Here is a 16,219-nt window from a genome sequence, read left to right as displayed (position 1 = left end):
TTATGGAAGAATGTGGCGTGGTTTGCCCCTCATTAAATTTATTTATTTTTAAAATTTATTTATTTTTGGCTGTGTTGGTTCTTCCTTGCTGAGCGCGGGCCCTCTCCAGCTGTGGTGAGCGGGGGCTACTCTTCGTTGCGGTGCACTGGCTTCCCACCACGGTAGCCTTTCCTGTTGCGGAGCACAGGCTCTAGGCACGCGGGCCTCAGTAGCCGTAGCATGCGGGCTCAGCAGTTGTGGCTTGCGGACTGTAGCGCATAGGCTCAGTAGCTGCGGCACACGGGCTTTGTTGCTCCGTGGCATGTGGGTCCTCCCAGACCAGGGATCGAACCCGCGTCCCCTGCATTGGCAGGCGGACTCCCAACCACTGTGCCACCAGGGAAGTCCTACCCCTCATTAAAAGGCTAAGTTTGTGCGTTACAGTATAGTAGTTTTCCTCTTTCCTTCCCTGTGAACTGTGTGCCAGCCGTGTATCGTTTACCCTGCCCTCTCTCGTTTGTGATCTTGCGGTGACTGTAGGCAAGGAGACTGGTCACCACGTTTGTTAGCACAGTGTGTAAAGTAAGAGTACAGAGGCCGAGAGTGAGGGCAGGAGATGCTCCCTTATGTGTTTCCTTCCATACATTCCTGCATTTGGAATTTCCAAAAATGTTTTTTCTTTTCCACCTTTTTTTTTTTTTCCCTGGTTTTCTGGTTCTCATCCAGTTGACAGTTACTTGAAATTGCAGAGTTAAGTGATCCTTGAAGGAGTTGTTATGTCTGAAATCTGTATGGATTCCTTTAATGCAGGTTTTAAGAAGCACACTTGAGTTTAGTAGATGGAATTCTTTACACGATGCTGATAGTACTAAACCATTTTCCCTTCTGTTCAGAATTATATTCTGATTCCTTTGGTTTTTGGAGTCTTAAAAGTAAAAAGTGCTCACTGTAAAAAAAAAAACCCGAAACAATTTAGAAATGGATCAAGTGCATCCTTTCTTTTAGATGGCGGTATAAAACTAGTAACATTGGTTATTCTTCCAGAATTTTTGTCTATTTCTATAGTAATAGTTATGGGTATATATATAATATTATATATACACACACAAATACATATATATGCATACACACATCTTACACATGTATATACAGTATTTCCACACAGAATGTAAAATTTAAAATGTTATACTATGCTTTTCTTTAAACGCAGCTTGCCTAAATCTGTTACATCTTAGATTTCTTTATACATCAAAACATGCAGATCCCCCATTTTGTACGTTGCCTGGACCTTTTTTATTTTGAAAAATGTAACGCCTTCAGAAAAGTTGAAATAGAACAGTGGGCACCTGTCTGCTCTTCGCTGTAATTTCCCAGTTGTAAACAGTTGCAGGATTCTCCCTCTGCTCTTCCTTCCCCTCTCTCCCGCTTTCTCAGAATCAGCTGAAAGTAAGTTGCGGATACGTTACCCCTAAATACTTCAGCTTGGATCTCTTAAGAACAGGTATATTCTTCTACCTAAGCAAAATAACAGCATCACCCCAAGTGTAACATGGATATGATAATGTTATGTAATATCCACGGTCTCATTTCCCTAGTTGTCCTCAAGGTGTTCAAAAAGATATCTCCATGAAGCAGTGAAGGGTCGCGCACTGCATTTATTCCCGTGTCTTCATGTCTCTTCACTCTTCTTTAATGGAGAACACTTCTCTCCAGCTCTTTTGTGGGGGGAGGCGGTGTGTCTCACGACTTTGATGTTTTGGAAGCATTTAGGGCGGCTGTGGAACCTCCCACGACGTCTGTGGGTCGGATGGATCTGATTCAGGTTCTGCGTTTTTGGTGTGAGGAGCACATAAGGGGAGTTGGTGCCTTCCTGTCGCGTCGCACCAGGAGGCTGTGATGTCCATCTGTCCCATTAGTGGCATCCGTCATGTGCCTTTTAAAATTAGAGAATCCCATAATATGGCTGCACTAGAAATTATTTCCAGTTCTACGAACGTGCAGAGCTGTATGTTCGGGAATGTTCAGTTTAGTATTGTTGGTAGCATGAGCTGTGCCCCCTCCCCCATATGTTTAACTCTGAACTGAGCTGAGTGCTAAATGCCTATCTGAGAATGATTCTTTGCTTCTGATACACATTATGGGTTGGGCCTAACCCCCAAGGCTTAATACTAGATCCGTTTGACCTCCCAATTATGAGTATCTGGGCTTATGAATGTTTTTTACTTCAATAAATTCCTCTTTTAAAATCAAATTTAGACTCAGACCACCAACCGTGTATAGCTGGAAACCAAAGAACCTCTATATTGAAGTCCTTCAAAAATCTCCTTACAGTTTCTTGCTTTTTCAATCCAAAAAAAAAAAAAGTGCCTTGACCTCTCGTGCTCCTGACGGTGCCCAATTTTGTCGGATTTTAGGAAGGAAAACAGGCTTCGCTGGCTGCGGACTTCTCCATCACTCAGTTCAAGCACCTTGGCCGGTTGCTCATGGTGCATGGCCGGAATAGCTACAAGCGCTCGGCCGCCCTCAGCCAGTTTGTGATCCACAGGAGCCTCTGCATCAGCACCATGCAGGTGGGTGGGCAGGTGCGCACGGCTGTGTGGTCGCCATGGACCTGAGAATCAGTCTCCACTTTGGAGCTGTTTCAACGCCCCTCCCCCAACCCCCCCCCCCCCCCCCCCCCACATTCTGGGCGATAGAGCTTGGAGTGGCCGCCCCGAAGCCTTCCTGTGTTGGGGGCGAAGGCTGTGCTGCTGTGCGGAGCCGATGTGAGCCTTGCCAGGGCTTGGCGCGAAGTGGGCGGTAGTGTAAGTGACCCGGGTGCTCATATTGGGGTGAGTCGTCATCCTCAGTTTGCCAGAGGCAAAGATGCAGAGTTGAATGCCGAGTGAATACTCCGGCCCTAAGTCTTCCACATGCAGAAGCAAGGACCTACAGAGAGCAGCCCCAAAAGAAGAATGACTTGCTTTTCTTGAGTGCTTCCTGTACCCTGGGCGTCAGGCTAAGTGTTCACAATGCGGGCTCACCTGTAGTCCTCACTGTAGCCTGTGCCCATTCTGCAGATGGGGAGGCTGAGGCCCAGTGTGGGCAAGAAATCGGTGCAGTGTCTCTCAGGGATTTAGTCTACCCAGGCAGGGGATTCCGGTACCTGTGGTCTTAATGCAGGTGTGCCCCTCTGCCCTCCATCCACAGGGCCAGCTGCTGCTTCCACAGGCAGGGGGGCGCTTAGCGAGGGCGGCGCAGCCCAGGGCATCTCGCTTCTGCCTCCGGTGCAGCCTGGCTGGGAATCCAGCGTAGTTATCCCAATCGTCAGTACTCTCAGGGAGTTACATCTTGCTTTTTCACAAAAGGATTCTAGAATGTGTAAGGTATTTTCCCATCTTCTCTCTCCCCAGCTCCTTCAAAGTCTGTCATCAGGCTGTGGCAATGAAGTTGAATTAGGAAGGAGGCCAAAGGGAGGGAAAGGAAACATTTTGGGTGTTGAAAAACTATTGGCTGACCTTCCTCCTTGGGCGTTTAGGTGAAAAATACCCCCAGTTAAGTGGTGAGAACCATAGGCCCGGGACATCTTGGAACCCATATTATCAGGTGTCTCTGAGACCTTGAACAAGTCATGTTACCACTCTGGGCTTCAGTCTTTCCACCTGTAAAGTGGGCATCAGACTTCTCTATCACTCCATCCAAGCATCTTGGCCCTTGCCCCTCAGACAGGGCTACTTGGAAAAGCAGAGAGTTTTATAAGGCATCAAGTGCAGAAGGCGTCCTTACCATTATTAATAAAAAGCAAACAGGCTAATGCGTAAACCTAAGGTGATGTTTTAATTTGTGGGAAAGGTGTTTAATCATGCATGAAAGACACCCTGCCTTAAAGGGCCGAGTGGTGCTGCCTGGTGTACATGAGAATTCACCCTCCCCTGGCTCGTCCACGCCTTTGGTGGGGTGGGGGGGTTATGTTTTCAGGATCGATTGCATTTACGAGTGAAGGAGCCTTACAGTGGTTTTCATCAACACAGTCTAAGCGCCAACAGCTCCTACGGTTCATCAGACCGCATCTGTACTTTTATCTTATGTTAGCTCATCAACTGAACTGGATAATGTCATGGTTTTAATCACCGGGAGATTAATCAGCTTGTCCCTGGGCAAACACACAAAAGCTGGCCTGGATGAGCTGACTTCTGAAATGCCTGTATGTTACCGTGAACATCGATTCAGAAAAAAAAATTCTAGCATGAGGAATTGTTCTTTGTGCTGTAGGAAAAAAAAAAAAAAAAAAAAAAAGCCAAAAAAAACGCCCTTAACCCTGTCCACTGTGCTGAAAGTGACTGGCTGAGAGCAAGCCCGGTTCGCATTGCACCTTGGCAGTGGGCCCTTAGATAGACGAAGACATCGCATTTTTATTTTGCACAGTGCTCTTTCCGGGGTGAAGGCGTTATGGTCAGTCTGGCCCTTTTAGAGAAAGAGGCTCCTGGTGTTGCTCTGTAAAACTGAACACCAGGTTCTTGACATCTTTATAACCATCCTTCCTGTGCAGTGGCCCAGCCTGGGTGAGAAGTCATTTGAAAAACGGATTTCACCTTTCAGTTCTGAAATCACGACCGGGTGTGGCCGGGGCTGCCCGTGACCATGGCTCTGGGTGCCACCTGTGTTCTGAGCTCTGTGCCAAGCAAACACCCACAGCAGGTGATAAGGGGAAGGGGTCTCTGTCCCACGCTCTTTTTAACCACTAGCCTGGCCCAGCCTTTTCCTCCACGTTCGGCTTTTAAAAAGCCTTTAGGCAACAGTTGTCCCTGGCCTCCTGTAGGTTTTATACTGATAGAAATTAGCTTTGAGGTCACTTTGCTTCTGTTGGCCGGTAGATGTTCAGAGAAGGAAGTAACAGAGCATCAAGCCTGATTTTATCTTCCTAGCCTCCTTTTCACTGCCAGTAGCTAATATTTTCCAAATCCGGAAGCAGACATTTCAGTAGGGGTTCGTAAATATCTTTATTGCTTTTGTCTAATTGCAAAAGTAGCAGGTTGTGGGCCCTTTGTAAAAATTTCCAAGAAGAGTGAAACATGTACTATGAGAAGTGAAGCCTTCTCTGCGGTCCTACCCTCCAGGGAAACTGGTGCATATCCTCACAGCGGAGGATATTTTCCCCTACCTGTTTCCAATATGTACACCAACTCGTTTATCGATTGTACGCCCAGTGAGTGAGGTGGTAATTCTGAGCCGTCAGGAGTGTGGGCTCTGGAGACAGAACTGGGCTTGAGTCCCGCAGGGCCGTTTATGTGCTCAGTTTCCCCTGCTGTAAAATGTAAGGGATATTAGGACTTGATCTCTTGCGTTCTTCTGGAGATTCACTGAGATCAGATACAAAGTATTTCCAGGTCCAGCTTGTGTAACTTAATAAATGTTTGCAGAGGAGCTGAGAGTGGACCCTGGAGCTAAACTCTCCGGTGTGACTCTGTGCTCTGTGCTATTATGAGCTGTGCTATCTTGGGCAAGTCACTTAACCTCTCGGTGCCCTACTCCCCTCATCTGTAAAATGGGGACGATGATAACAGTACCTCCTTCACAGGGTTGCTGTAGTAATTAAATGAGCTAATATACTTAAAGCACCGTGACCGTGCGGGTGTAAAATAAGTGCTTGGTAACCGTTGGCTGTTATTTTTCTGATACAAACACAAGGGCTTTGGTCATGGTTTTTGGTAACATCCTCCTTTTTCCTCGGCACAGGCTGTCTTTTCCTCCGTGTTTTACTTTGCCTCCGTTCCTCTCTATCAAGGATTCCTCATCATTGGGTAAGGAAGTCCAGGCAAGGTATTAATTTTTAATGAAACCTCCCTAAAATGCCACAGAAGAAGGAGGAAGCATCATGTGAAGACCCTTCAGTCCCCAAGTCGAGGCAGGTCTGGCAGTCTGGTTTAGAACCTTCTCGAATGAATACGTTTTTGAACTGGTAAGCCCTCAACCAAATTGCGGATGCAGAGTCCGATCTGTTCGTGGTCCATTCATACCTGATGGTTGAAGAACGCTCGCGCACGAGAGCCTGAGGTTGTCAGCTGATCGAGACGCCAGGCAAGAGTGAAGCTTCAGACTGTGATTTCTTAGGAAATCACTGACGGGTCTTAGAAAAAGTGGAAGGGGCATCTGGAAAGTACCCTCTCTGCCATGGCTGCCCATAGTGGACCATCCTGCTGGTGGGTCTCTAAGGCGGCCAGAGCCTTGCTCTCTCCGGGTTACCCCTGATAGAGCTTGGCCACTGCGTGCCACTGACCTGTGAGGCATGCTGTCCCTTGGACAGTTGCTACGTTTGCTATCAAACCCACCCCCCCGTTCCTGACCTGGAATTTAGGACGTTCCTTTTGACCTTTTGAGAGGATGTGCTCAGTCTCTGAATTCCCCAGGTGGGTGGAGTTTGGTTACCACATGCCCTAGATAGAGATGCTGGCAGGGCGCTCCCCTGGTTACCAGGGTGGGAAGCACAGAGAGGCCGACTGGTCCCAGTGGAGTCTTAAAAGTATGTCTTCCATCTTCTTATGTTCAGCCTGAGAGTAGGCACTGGAATTCTGCCTGCTTCTAATTGGAAAAATGGCCTGTCCTTTGTCAGGTCCTGGAAGAGTGGCAGAACATGCCTGAATAGAACCAGGGGTACCCTGAGCCGTGCTCCATGTGGCCCCCCCCATGATCTGGTCCCCTCTTCCCTCTTGGTTCTCAGCTCTTCACTTTCCCCCTCACCCACTCAGCTCCACCCAGACTGGCAGCCTCGCTGTTCTTCAAACAGGACAGACACGCCTCCACCTCAGGGCCTTTGCACTTGCTGTTCTCTGCCTAGGATGCTCTTCCCTCGCATATTGGCATGGCCTCTCTCTTACCTCTTGTGGGTGTTTTCTCAAATGCCCCGTCTCCTGTCCACCCTCTCTAAAATTGCACCGCCCCACCCCATGTCTCATTCCCTCTTCCCCATTGTATTTCCCTCCTCAGCACTTTACCTCCAGCACACGGTATAGTTTACCGAATTTGTTTTTTGACTCACCGACCAGCACGGAAGCTCTCCAAGGGCAGGCGTTGTGGTCTGCTTTTCATCTTGAATGTCCAGTGCTTCGAACTGGCCCTGGCACACATACCAGGTGCTCAGTACGTAGTAGTTGAATGAGGGAAAGGAAATTGGGCTCCAGAGGCTGGGGCAGCACATGGCTCGTACTCCACTGGCTGCATATTACCTGCGGTGATTTTTTTTCTCCCAGGTACTCCACCATCTATACCATGTTTCCTGTGTTTTCTCTGGTCCTGGACAAAGATGTGAAGTCAGAAGTTGCCATGCTGTACCCTGAGCTCTACAAGGATCTCCTCAAGGTTCACGGAGCCCCCTCCTCCTTCCTTCCTTCTTCCCTCCCTCCCTCCCTGTTTTAACATATTTCACACAGACCCTTCATGTCTGATGTGAACACACTTGAACTGGTGGCTTTGTTTTGAGAGGAAGGCGTGGGAGTAGATGCCTTTTCTTAAAGTACGATACGCACATGTAAAGAATACTAAACTGTACAGTGATATGTCAACTTTTAAAACAAACCTCCTAATGCCTTTTTAAAAAGCCCCTGACAGTTCCATTTTGTAGCTGCAGCTTGTGTCTGTTCCTGGAAATGCTGTTGTGTACAATCCTGAAAAATGTGTGGGTGTGATTGCATTTGTTGGTCCTCAAGGGGTGTTTGATAAAGAGCAGATTTATTGGGTTGGCCCAAAAGTTCGTTCGGGTTATTCCGTAACATCTTACGGGAAAACCCGAACGAACTTTTGGGCCAACCCAATATTTCCATCTAATATCGATTCTCTTTAAAAAACGTCGTTTCTTTAATGTATCTTGACGTGTGTGAGCCACTGTTTTGACGAAAACAGGCAGGTTGCCTCGTCTGGTTGGTGGAGGGTAGCCTGACGGTGGCTCGTGCCCTGGATGAGCCCCGCACGCTAGCCCGCTCTGTCTTCCTCTCTCTCATTCAGGGACGGCCGTTGTCCTACAAGACATTCTTGATATGGGTTTTGATCAGCATCTATCAAGGTAAGGACGGGTGAAAACACCTGTTGTCTTATGCTCTGGCCTTGGCCCCAGGGTCAACTTCACCATTCTCTTGTCTGTAGAACAAAAAGAGAAGCAGCTGGAATGCCGAGATTGCAGTAAGGAGTGTGGCCCTGTGTCCGAGGGAGCCCCCTCCTCGGGTTCTCAGGCCTTGTCATCAGGCACAGAGTCACACGTGAGGTGGTGCTGTCCGCTTAACTGAGACGAAGTCAGAGCAAAGTACAGCTAATACGAATCAAACCCTGCTGGGGTGTTCAAGTCATTGTAACAAAAAGTGGTCGCTTTCTGGAATGTTCTGATACTTTTTCTGAAGTCAAGTTGTAGTTCTTGAACAACATATTTACTTCTGTGGCCTCCAGAGAAGGTCCCTCAGACGGTACAGGCTTTGTGAGATGACTTACTGCAATATGAAAAGGAAATGTCAGAACCTCTCTTTGTATTTATTTTTTCCTCTTTTTAGAACTTCTGTTGTCATGTATGTTTTATAATGTACCTGACACATTTGCACAGTGGTCCTGCTGCCTCTCTATGTCTGTCTGCATAGGTACACATGGATAATTTACAAATCCACATCGTCCATTAGGGATTCATTCTTAGTGTTTTTTTCTGATGGGATGTGTGGTCAAAAAGTGTAGACCGTTGAATTTGTTAGGAGGCTAAATTATCATTGAAACAATTTGAGGGTTTGTTTTTTTTTTTTGAGAAGTATAGCAGAGTGACATGTATGTAGCTGGTTGAAGAACGCAAATCCTGCATGGAAGTTCATAATAACAAGCAGTGGTGCTTCACTGCACCCCCTGCGTCCCCAGCACTGTTATAATAGGCCGTCATTTGAGGAGTTTTGGGGTTTAGGGTCTCTTGCTCTTGAGCAGGAGTCTCACGTAGCTAGTGCTTTTGATCAACGTGAGACATTCCCCATTGAGTTCCCGCAGTTCTGGATGAAAATGCACTTGTCTGGACCCTCCCCCACTTTCCTTTCTCTCCTCAGTGCAGGTGCGTAATTCTTTGAGGGTCTGTCTTGGTTGTCCCTATCATTTCTTTGTGTTTGGGGGCAGGGAGGGGGGTAAAGGAGACAAAGCATAGCATTTACCATCGAACTCTTCTTAAGTGCGCAGTTCAGTAGTGTCCCATATGTTCACGTTGCTGTGAAACAGACCTCCAGAACTTTTTCATCTTGCAAAACTGAAACTCTGTATCCATTCAACAACAAACGCCTCTTCCCTTCCTCCCCACAGTTCCTGGTAATCACCATTCTCCGTTGTCACTGTGAATGTGGCTACTTAGGTCCGTCACATGCGTGGGGCTGCACAGTACGTGCTCTTCCGTGGCTGGCTGCATCTGTCATTCACAATAACACACAAAGGCTTCTGCTTCTCGTTCCACCCAGTCCAGATAGTTGCTCTCTCTGCCTCTTTTCCTTTCTTTCCTCTCTCTCTCTTCCTCTCCCTCTCTATCCAATTATAAACTCTCTATTAATAAAGACACAGACATAGAGCATGGACTTGAGGACACGGGGAGGGGGAAGGGGAAGCTGGGACGAAGCGAGAGAGTGGCATGGGCATATGTACAGTACCAAACGTAAACTAGACAGCTAGTGGGAAGCAGCCACGTAGCACGGGGAGATCAGCTGGGTGCTCTGTGACCGCCTGGAGGGGTGGGACAGGGAGGGTGGGAGGGAGGGAGACGCAAGAGGGAGGGGATAGGGGGATATCTGTATATGTAGAGCTGATGCACTTTGTTATACAGCGGAAACTAACACACCATTTGTAGAGCAGTTATACTCCAATAAAGATGTTAAGAAAAAAATAAACTCTCTCTTATATACAGCCAAAAGGGAACATAGGAAAACTAGAATGTGATGCCTGTCTTTCAAACCTCCGTAAAGTACCACTCATTAACCTCCTTTAACAAATGATACCTTTCATGTCTGAATGGGAAAAACAAAAGGAGTCAGATGTGAGTGAGCAGGGTGAGCCTTCGGTGGGGAAGGAGGGGGAGGCGTCGGCTCCCAGCAGGGCGGCTGCATGGGCAGCAGAAGCCCCTCCCCACCCAGACTTCCCTCCGCCTTTGCAGGAAGCACCATCATGTACGGGGCGCTGCTGCTGTTTGAGTCGGAATTCGTGCACATTGTGGCGATTTCCTTCACGTCGCTGATCCTCACGGAGCTGCTGATGGTGGCCCTGACCATCCAGACCTGGCACTGGCTCATGACGGTGGCCGAGCTGCTCAGCCTGGCCTGCTACATCGCCTCCCTGGTGTTCCTCCACGAATTTATCGGTGAGACCCCCCCGCACTTAGGGCCCGCCCATCAGGTCCAAGGGTCTTACCAGCAGGCCTTGGTACTCAGCTGCCCGCCCTTTGCTCACTGGCGTCCCTTGGGACAAGTGGCAGTTGAGAATCAGCTTCTTGGAACTGAGGCTGGCGGGCATGATCTCAATGTAGAGTGTTTTCTTTAAAACCACGCCGTGCCTGCCGGCTTAGAAGGGGATTCGTTCCGTCCTGCCAGGACCTAGTGGGCTTCTCCAGGGAGCTGGTCACTGTGCTGGGCTCCGTGGAGCTATGGAGATGGTGAGAATCCAGAGAGTAAATGACAGTCCAGCAGGACTTACCAGTGTTATTAGCTTGAGAAACTGCCTTGTCGTGAAAGCATCTTCTATCACGCCTCTTCCTTATCAGTAAACGCCCTTTAAGAAGGTTTTGATAAAGGAAAAAGGAGCATTCCCGTGAAAAGTGAAGTCTTAGAACAGTTTCACACTAGTTTGAAAAGTCTCTCTGAATAGGTTTTCTGAGCACCTACTGTGCGCTCAGTGGCTTGAGGCCAGGGAGTCACAGAGGCTTAGAAGATGCAAGCTCTGCCCTCACGAAGCTTTGGTCGTCACCTTAGATGTGGACCAGTCATAGGACTGGGCCCAGGGTTGGGGCCCGGGGCTTGGCACTTAGTAGGTGCTTACTCAGTGCCTGCTGCAGTTCCCCCAGCCTGTGCTCAAGAGGCAGGGAAGGCGGCTGCCAGGCATCCACTCCCGGTACTGTTGAAAATCACTAGCTGTCGCTCCTCTGTTGCAAAAACCTCGGAACCGCAGGCCTGACTGTGTGTGTTGCGGCAGGAAGGGGAGCTCCCCGCCCCTCCAGGTCACACTGTTCCTGACGAGGGGTCTCCGCCCCCCTTTGCACCACCCTCGGACCCGGCTCTGGCTTCCGTGACCATTGCTGAGGCAAAGGGGAAAAGTTGCTGGGAGGAACTGTGTGTTTGAGCGTCACTTTCTGCCGGGTTTAGAAAGAAAAACTCCAGCTGTCAGATTCCAAATCAAAAACACTTGGAAGGGGGATTTTTTTGCCCAGAGTTTTCTTTTCCGAGTTGTTGAAAACAGCATTTCACGGAAGGTCTGGAAGCTCCAGAAGCAGGTCAGAGAGAGGAGGAGAGAGACAGGGAAGGGAAGTCAGGCTGGCAGCCTGGGTGCTATCAGCACATCCCCCGCGGGAGAGAAGCCTGCGTCCCCTCCGATGGCCCTGCCGCCCCGCCGGCTCTGGGCGGCACGTTCCCGCCCGCTCACTGCTGTCTTCTGTTTGCTTGCAGACGTGTACTTCATTGCCACATTGTCCTTCTTGTGGAAGGTGTCTGTCATCACTCTGATCAGCTGTCTGCCCCTCTATGTCCTCAAGTACCTGCGAAGGCGGTTCTCCCCTCCCAGCTACTCGAAGCTCACGTCCTAGGCCGTGCACTCGGGAGAGGACCCCGGTCTCCGCACTCTCCTGGCGGACAGAGTTCAAGTTGCATTTCTGTTAACCACCACCCGTGGACTGTGCAGTGGTGGCTCCCACGTGCAGTTCTGATAGGAAGAGGCGCTGCGCTTCCACGGAGCCCGACACCGAATAAACAGGAGGATGGCGCCTAAGAGGGCCCCACACGGGGGTCTGAGCCCCTGGTGATTCACAGTCGAGTGAATGTGACTGTGTGAAAAGCGGTGACTCAGCCGGGAGGTGTGTTCATGGGTCACTGTGCAGGCTTCCTTATGGCTTGAGTGTTGTTGTCATGCGATAAAAGTTTCTGTCTAGTCGAAGACGGTAGAGGGTTTTTTGGTTGTTGTTTTAAACAATCCTAATGTGTGTACACTTTTATGTCGTTCTGCTCTTAAAAACGTGGTTTCAGAGAAAGGTAAAGCTCTCAGTATAGGTTTTGGGGGAAAAGACGGTGACATTTGGTAAAAAGTTAACCAGACAATAATCTCAATTTGGAAATGCTAAATGTCCTCTCTAAGGCAGCCCTGCTTATCGAAACGGCACTGGATTCCTAGGGTTACAGAAAACCACGTGAGAAGAGAGCAGAAGAGAGAGAGAACCGTAAATCCGGTACGTTATCCTTCCTCCAATTCAGCATCTGTGGCCTTGGAGTTAACATCACCTGTCACCTCGTAAAAGAATTTCAAAGGTGTTATCTTGCTTTGTTCGGATCTGGTAACAATTACAAAGCCTGTGGCTATCTGAGGACACTCTGAGACATTTTCAGCAGAGTTGTTTTAGCAGGAAACGTGCCACTGAACGGCCCCTAAATGTGTCGACAGTGTGACAAGAGACTCAGCTAATTCTTCAGGCAACGTAGCACATGTGACTCAGACCCTCTGAGTCTGAAGTGGAAAGGTCAGGGACTGGGGCTCTTTACGTCCACAAAAATCTGTTTCCTGTTAGGAGGAATTACTGAGGACACAGTGACAAAGGCAGAGGCGTCTTAGCACGCTGCCATTCATCAGTGGCAGCTTCGAGCGAGGAGCCCCGGTGGAAGGAGGCCCGGGCTGCAGCTCTGGGGTCTGGGCTCCGTTGCGCTGCCTACAGATTTCAAGGGGAACTCGCTGGAAGGCAGCCAGGAGTAGAGATTCCTCTCCCCACCAGGGTGGGGCCCACGCATGTGTGTTTCCTATAAAGCTGGGGCTTCTTGTTTCAGGGGAAGAAGAGCATTTTCAAGCGCTGGATGTGGCCCGGCAAAGCTTTCTTGGGTTTTCAAGTCTCTCCTGGCAGAAGCCACATGTGTGTGCCAGAGGATTAGGTTGGTGGGTCTGCAAGAGCCGATCGTGCTCGAGATCTTAGATTTGTGGTTAATTCTTTATGAGTACATACCCTCCAGCCCTTCAGCCTGGTTCTTCCTCATGTGCTTCAGAGCTGTAAGTTATGGCCATCACTCTAGGGTAAGCCTGCTCTTGGAGAGCTGGGGACACGAGGCCCTTGACTTTGGAGCACTCGATAGGCTCGTGTATTTCTGTTGCCCTTTTAAAACTTTATAGAATGACAGTAAGTTGCAGGCGCTGCGCAATTGGCTATGACGTCACTTCTATTTTCGTTTCAAGATTCTGCAGTTTTGCAGGATTTTTCCCGTTCTGTCCCAGCCATTTCTACCACATAGAAAACATTTACGGGAAGTAAATGTTGTATTGAATGAATGGTTATTCAGGAAGGGGATCTTTGTCCAAAACTTTGAGAAGGGGCGAGCAGGTCTGACGTCTTTGCTGGGTGATTTTATGTGATTTCAGAGGTGGAGTGAGAGGACGTTGTGCTCAGCGTTTTTGTACCTGTCTTCTTGGAAATCAGCCTGTATAACTGGAAGTCTAAAGGTACTTCTACTCCCAGCTCTCAAATCCTGAACTTGACCTTGTTCACAGACAGGTGATGGCTCCTACAGGTAGGTCTCATGGAAATTTTTAGAGGTTTCCAGCAGTGACAAGGAAGGAAGATAGTCTCTTTGGTCTTTTCCTTAATTCCCAGTTTTGATCGAGGTGCTTGGGTTGACTTTGAAAGTCAACACCTAAACTCTTGCTTGGCATCTGGGAGGGAGAGAGCGTCCCGGAGGAGCAGAGGAAGCTGTGCCTGGAGGTCGCAGGTGCGTTTGTGCCGTCAACAGACCCCCTCGTTCTGCCTTTCGACCGTACCCTGGTGGAGGCGGCCAAGGGTGAGAGGGACTGAAATGCAAGCGGGGACCGTGACCGTGTTGGAGAGCCACCCTGCCAGGGGGCAGCCTGCTCCCACCGCCTTCCGGGGTCCGGAGTGTCTAGGAAAACACACGTGTGCTTCTCAAACTCTGGAGACCCACGTGGCGGGAGCCACGAGTCAGCTGAGTGTACACGATCCTGACGTGCGCACATCAGCCCATAATCCCAACAGAGGATCTGCGTACACAGGCACGTCCCGTGTTAGCTTAGCTGTGGGGAGAAGACAAAGACACAGACAAGAAATCCAAGCCATTTTAAGGAAACTGCTGAATTCCTAAAAAGCATAAGGATTCCGTTCACCAGTCTGGAAGGAACTTGGGAAACACCGTTGACGCCTTGGAGGTCCCCTCGCCTTGGAACTCGGTGGCCCCAAGTCTCCGGCAGCCAGAGGCCCCTGGCACACCATCAGCGCTGTTTAAACACTTCCCTCAAAGTGAAAGTTACACCTCCCCTTGCGCTTTGACAACATTAGGTATTTCTGTCAGAGTAACTTAATTTTATTATTTGATGATTCTTTTCATTATATTTTTTGGTGATGGTTGTGTGTGTGGGAAAGCGAGGAATCTGTTTGGTGTCTCTTTTTTCCTCCCTTTCTCTAGGAAAATGACCAGACAAGTGTCTCCATCTTGAGTGATCTCTTGCATCTGCCCGTTTCAGTGCTAATTGGAGAGTGTGCACACGCGTGTGTGTGTTGCTTACGGTGCTCCGTGTGCACACACGTGTGTGTGTTGCTTACGGTGCTCCGTGAGACCAGCTGCACTTATTTGGGTTGCTCGGGGCGGAGGACTTCACCCTAAAGCGACGAAGGGCATCCCAGGGAGCATCTTGAGATGGGAGCAGACCATCTGTTTACAGCCACCTGGAGCTGGGAGGCCCAGAGCTGGGCTTCCTCCCGCTTTCAGCTTTATTATAGCCAGATCCCAGACTCACTTCCCTTAAGTGAAACCCTTTTTCGTAGCAGTGATCTTAAATACCAACATCTGCTTACCCTTTCCTCCGTATGTTTTCCACTGAAAATTTAGGTTATGCTGACAGTTTTTTGTGGTTTTTTGTTTTTTGCGGTAGGCGGGCCTCTCACTGCTGTGGCCCCTCCCGTTGCGGAGCACAGGCTCCGGACGCGCAGGCCCAGCGGCCGTGGCTCACGGGCCCAGCCGCTCCGCGGCACGTGGGATCTTCCCGGACCGGGGCACGAACCCGCGTCCCCTGCATCGGCAGGCGGACTCCCAACCACTGCGCCACCGGGGCAGCCCTGTGACAGTACTTTTGAATGTATTTTGGGCTTTTGTGCTCATTGGAAATTGACACGATCATGCCTGTTTTTCTTTCTTTAGACTTTTGCTTTTATACTTTGTTTTGTTTTTCCCGGGGTGGGGATAGGAATGCCCTTGCACGTTTATGGGGCAGCATTTTAAACCTGCGCCAGAATTGCAGATGGGACCTACGTGTTCTTCTGCTCCATCTTACTTAAGGCCAACACCTATCAGCCATTGTTATCTTGGATCTTTTTGGTGTGTTTGCAACGTGTGTATGTGTGAGTATGTGATGTCACCTCAAGTGTTTTGAAGACATACTTGGTTTTCACTGCGTTAAAATCCTATCACTCACAGTTTTGTTTTTCATTAAGAAATATACAAGGAGCTTTGCCAAGACAACAGACTTTATTTCTCCCCCCTTCTTTTAACATAAAGCTTTTTATTTGATTGTTTATATATATGTCTTAGGAAATATTTCCATTAATTAAGTCCATTGTGTCTTGGAAAAATATCTATATTATGCTCTTGGATGGAACCGATAAGCACGTGAGCAGCACTGCAGTACTTGGAGATGCTCAGCGTCTTCTCACACCAGCGCGGCGTTCCTGGGAATCTGTCTTCTCCGTCACAGTATGGTTGGAGACACAGTCTGTTGGTGTCGCTGGGCGATGTCAGTGAACAGTGTGTTTGCTGGGGGGCAGGTGGGGAGGGGGCGTGGTATTTGCAAAAAAACAAAAATTGTGGCTCATTTATTATTTTGTTGCCATGGGGCTGACTGTGAATTCCTCCGGGACTCTGACGTCCTCATTAGTAGATTATCTGTAATCCTCATGGCAAACACTCACCAGGACAGCGTTTTCTGATTAGAGGGAAGTGATAGTACAGAGCTTTAATTTAGCAGGAGCTCCTAGACGATTTAAATGCTTGATCCTGTGATGACACACATGTGATCCTGCGAG

At 49.0% G+C, this 16,219-nt stretch overlaps 1 protein-coding gene across 1 annotated transcript in view; it reads left to right on the top strand.

Moving 5' to 3' along the window:
• The window catches only part of ATP9A (ATPase phospholipid transporting 9A (putative)), a 132,578-nt gene extending 117,380 nt beyond the window's left edge, over positions 1-15,198 (top strand). The window contains exons 23-28 of the mRNA XM_082857433.1: positions 2,394-2,549; positions 5,695-5,759; positions 7,206-7,314; positions 7,957-8,014; positions 10,106-10,309; positions 11,607-15,198. Of these exons, the coding sequence (XP_082713559.1) occupies positions 2,394-2,549; positions 5,695-5,759; positions 7,206-7,314; positions 7,957-8,014; positions 10,106-10,309; positions 11,607-11,743 (729 nt within the window). The 3' untranslated portion in view covers positions 11,744-15,198. The remainder of the gene's footprint in view (positions 1-2,393; positions 2,550-5,694; positions 5,760-7,205; positions 7,315-7,956; positions 8,015-10,105; positions 10,310-11,606) is intronic.
• The last annotated feature ends 1,021 nt before the right edge of the window (positions 15,199-16,219 follow it).

This window comes from Leucopleurus acutus (assembly GCF_964270905.1).
Source record: "Leucopleurus acutus genome assembly, chromosome: 16".
NCBI classification, from domain to species: Eukaryota; Metazoa; Chordata; class Mammalia; order Artiodactyla; family Delphinidae; genus Leucopleurus; species Leucopleurus acutus.
Note: the sequence above shows the minus strand (reverse complement) of the source record. Positions and strands in the feature narration are given on the sequence as shown.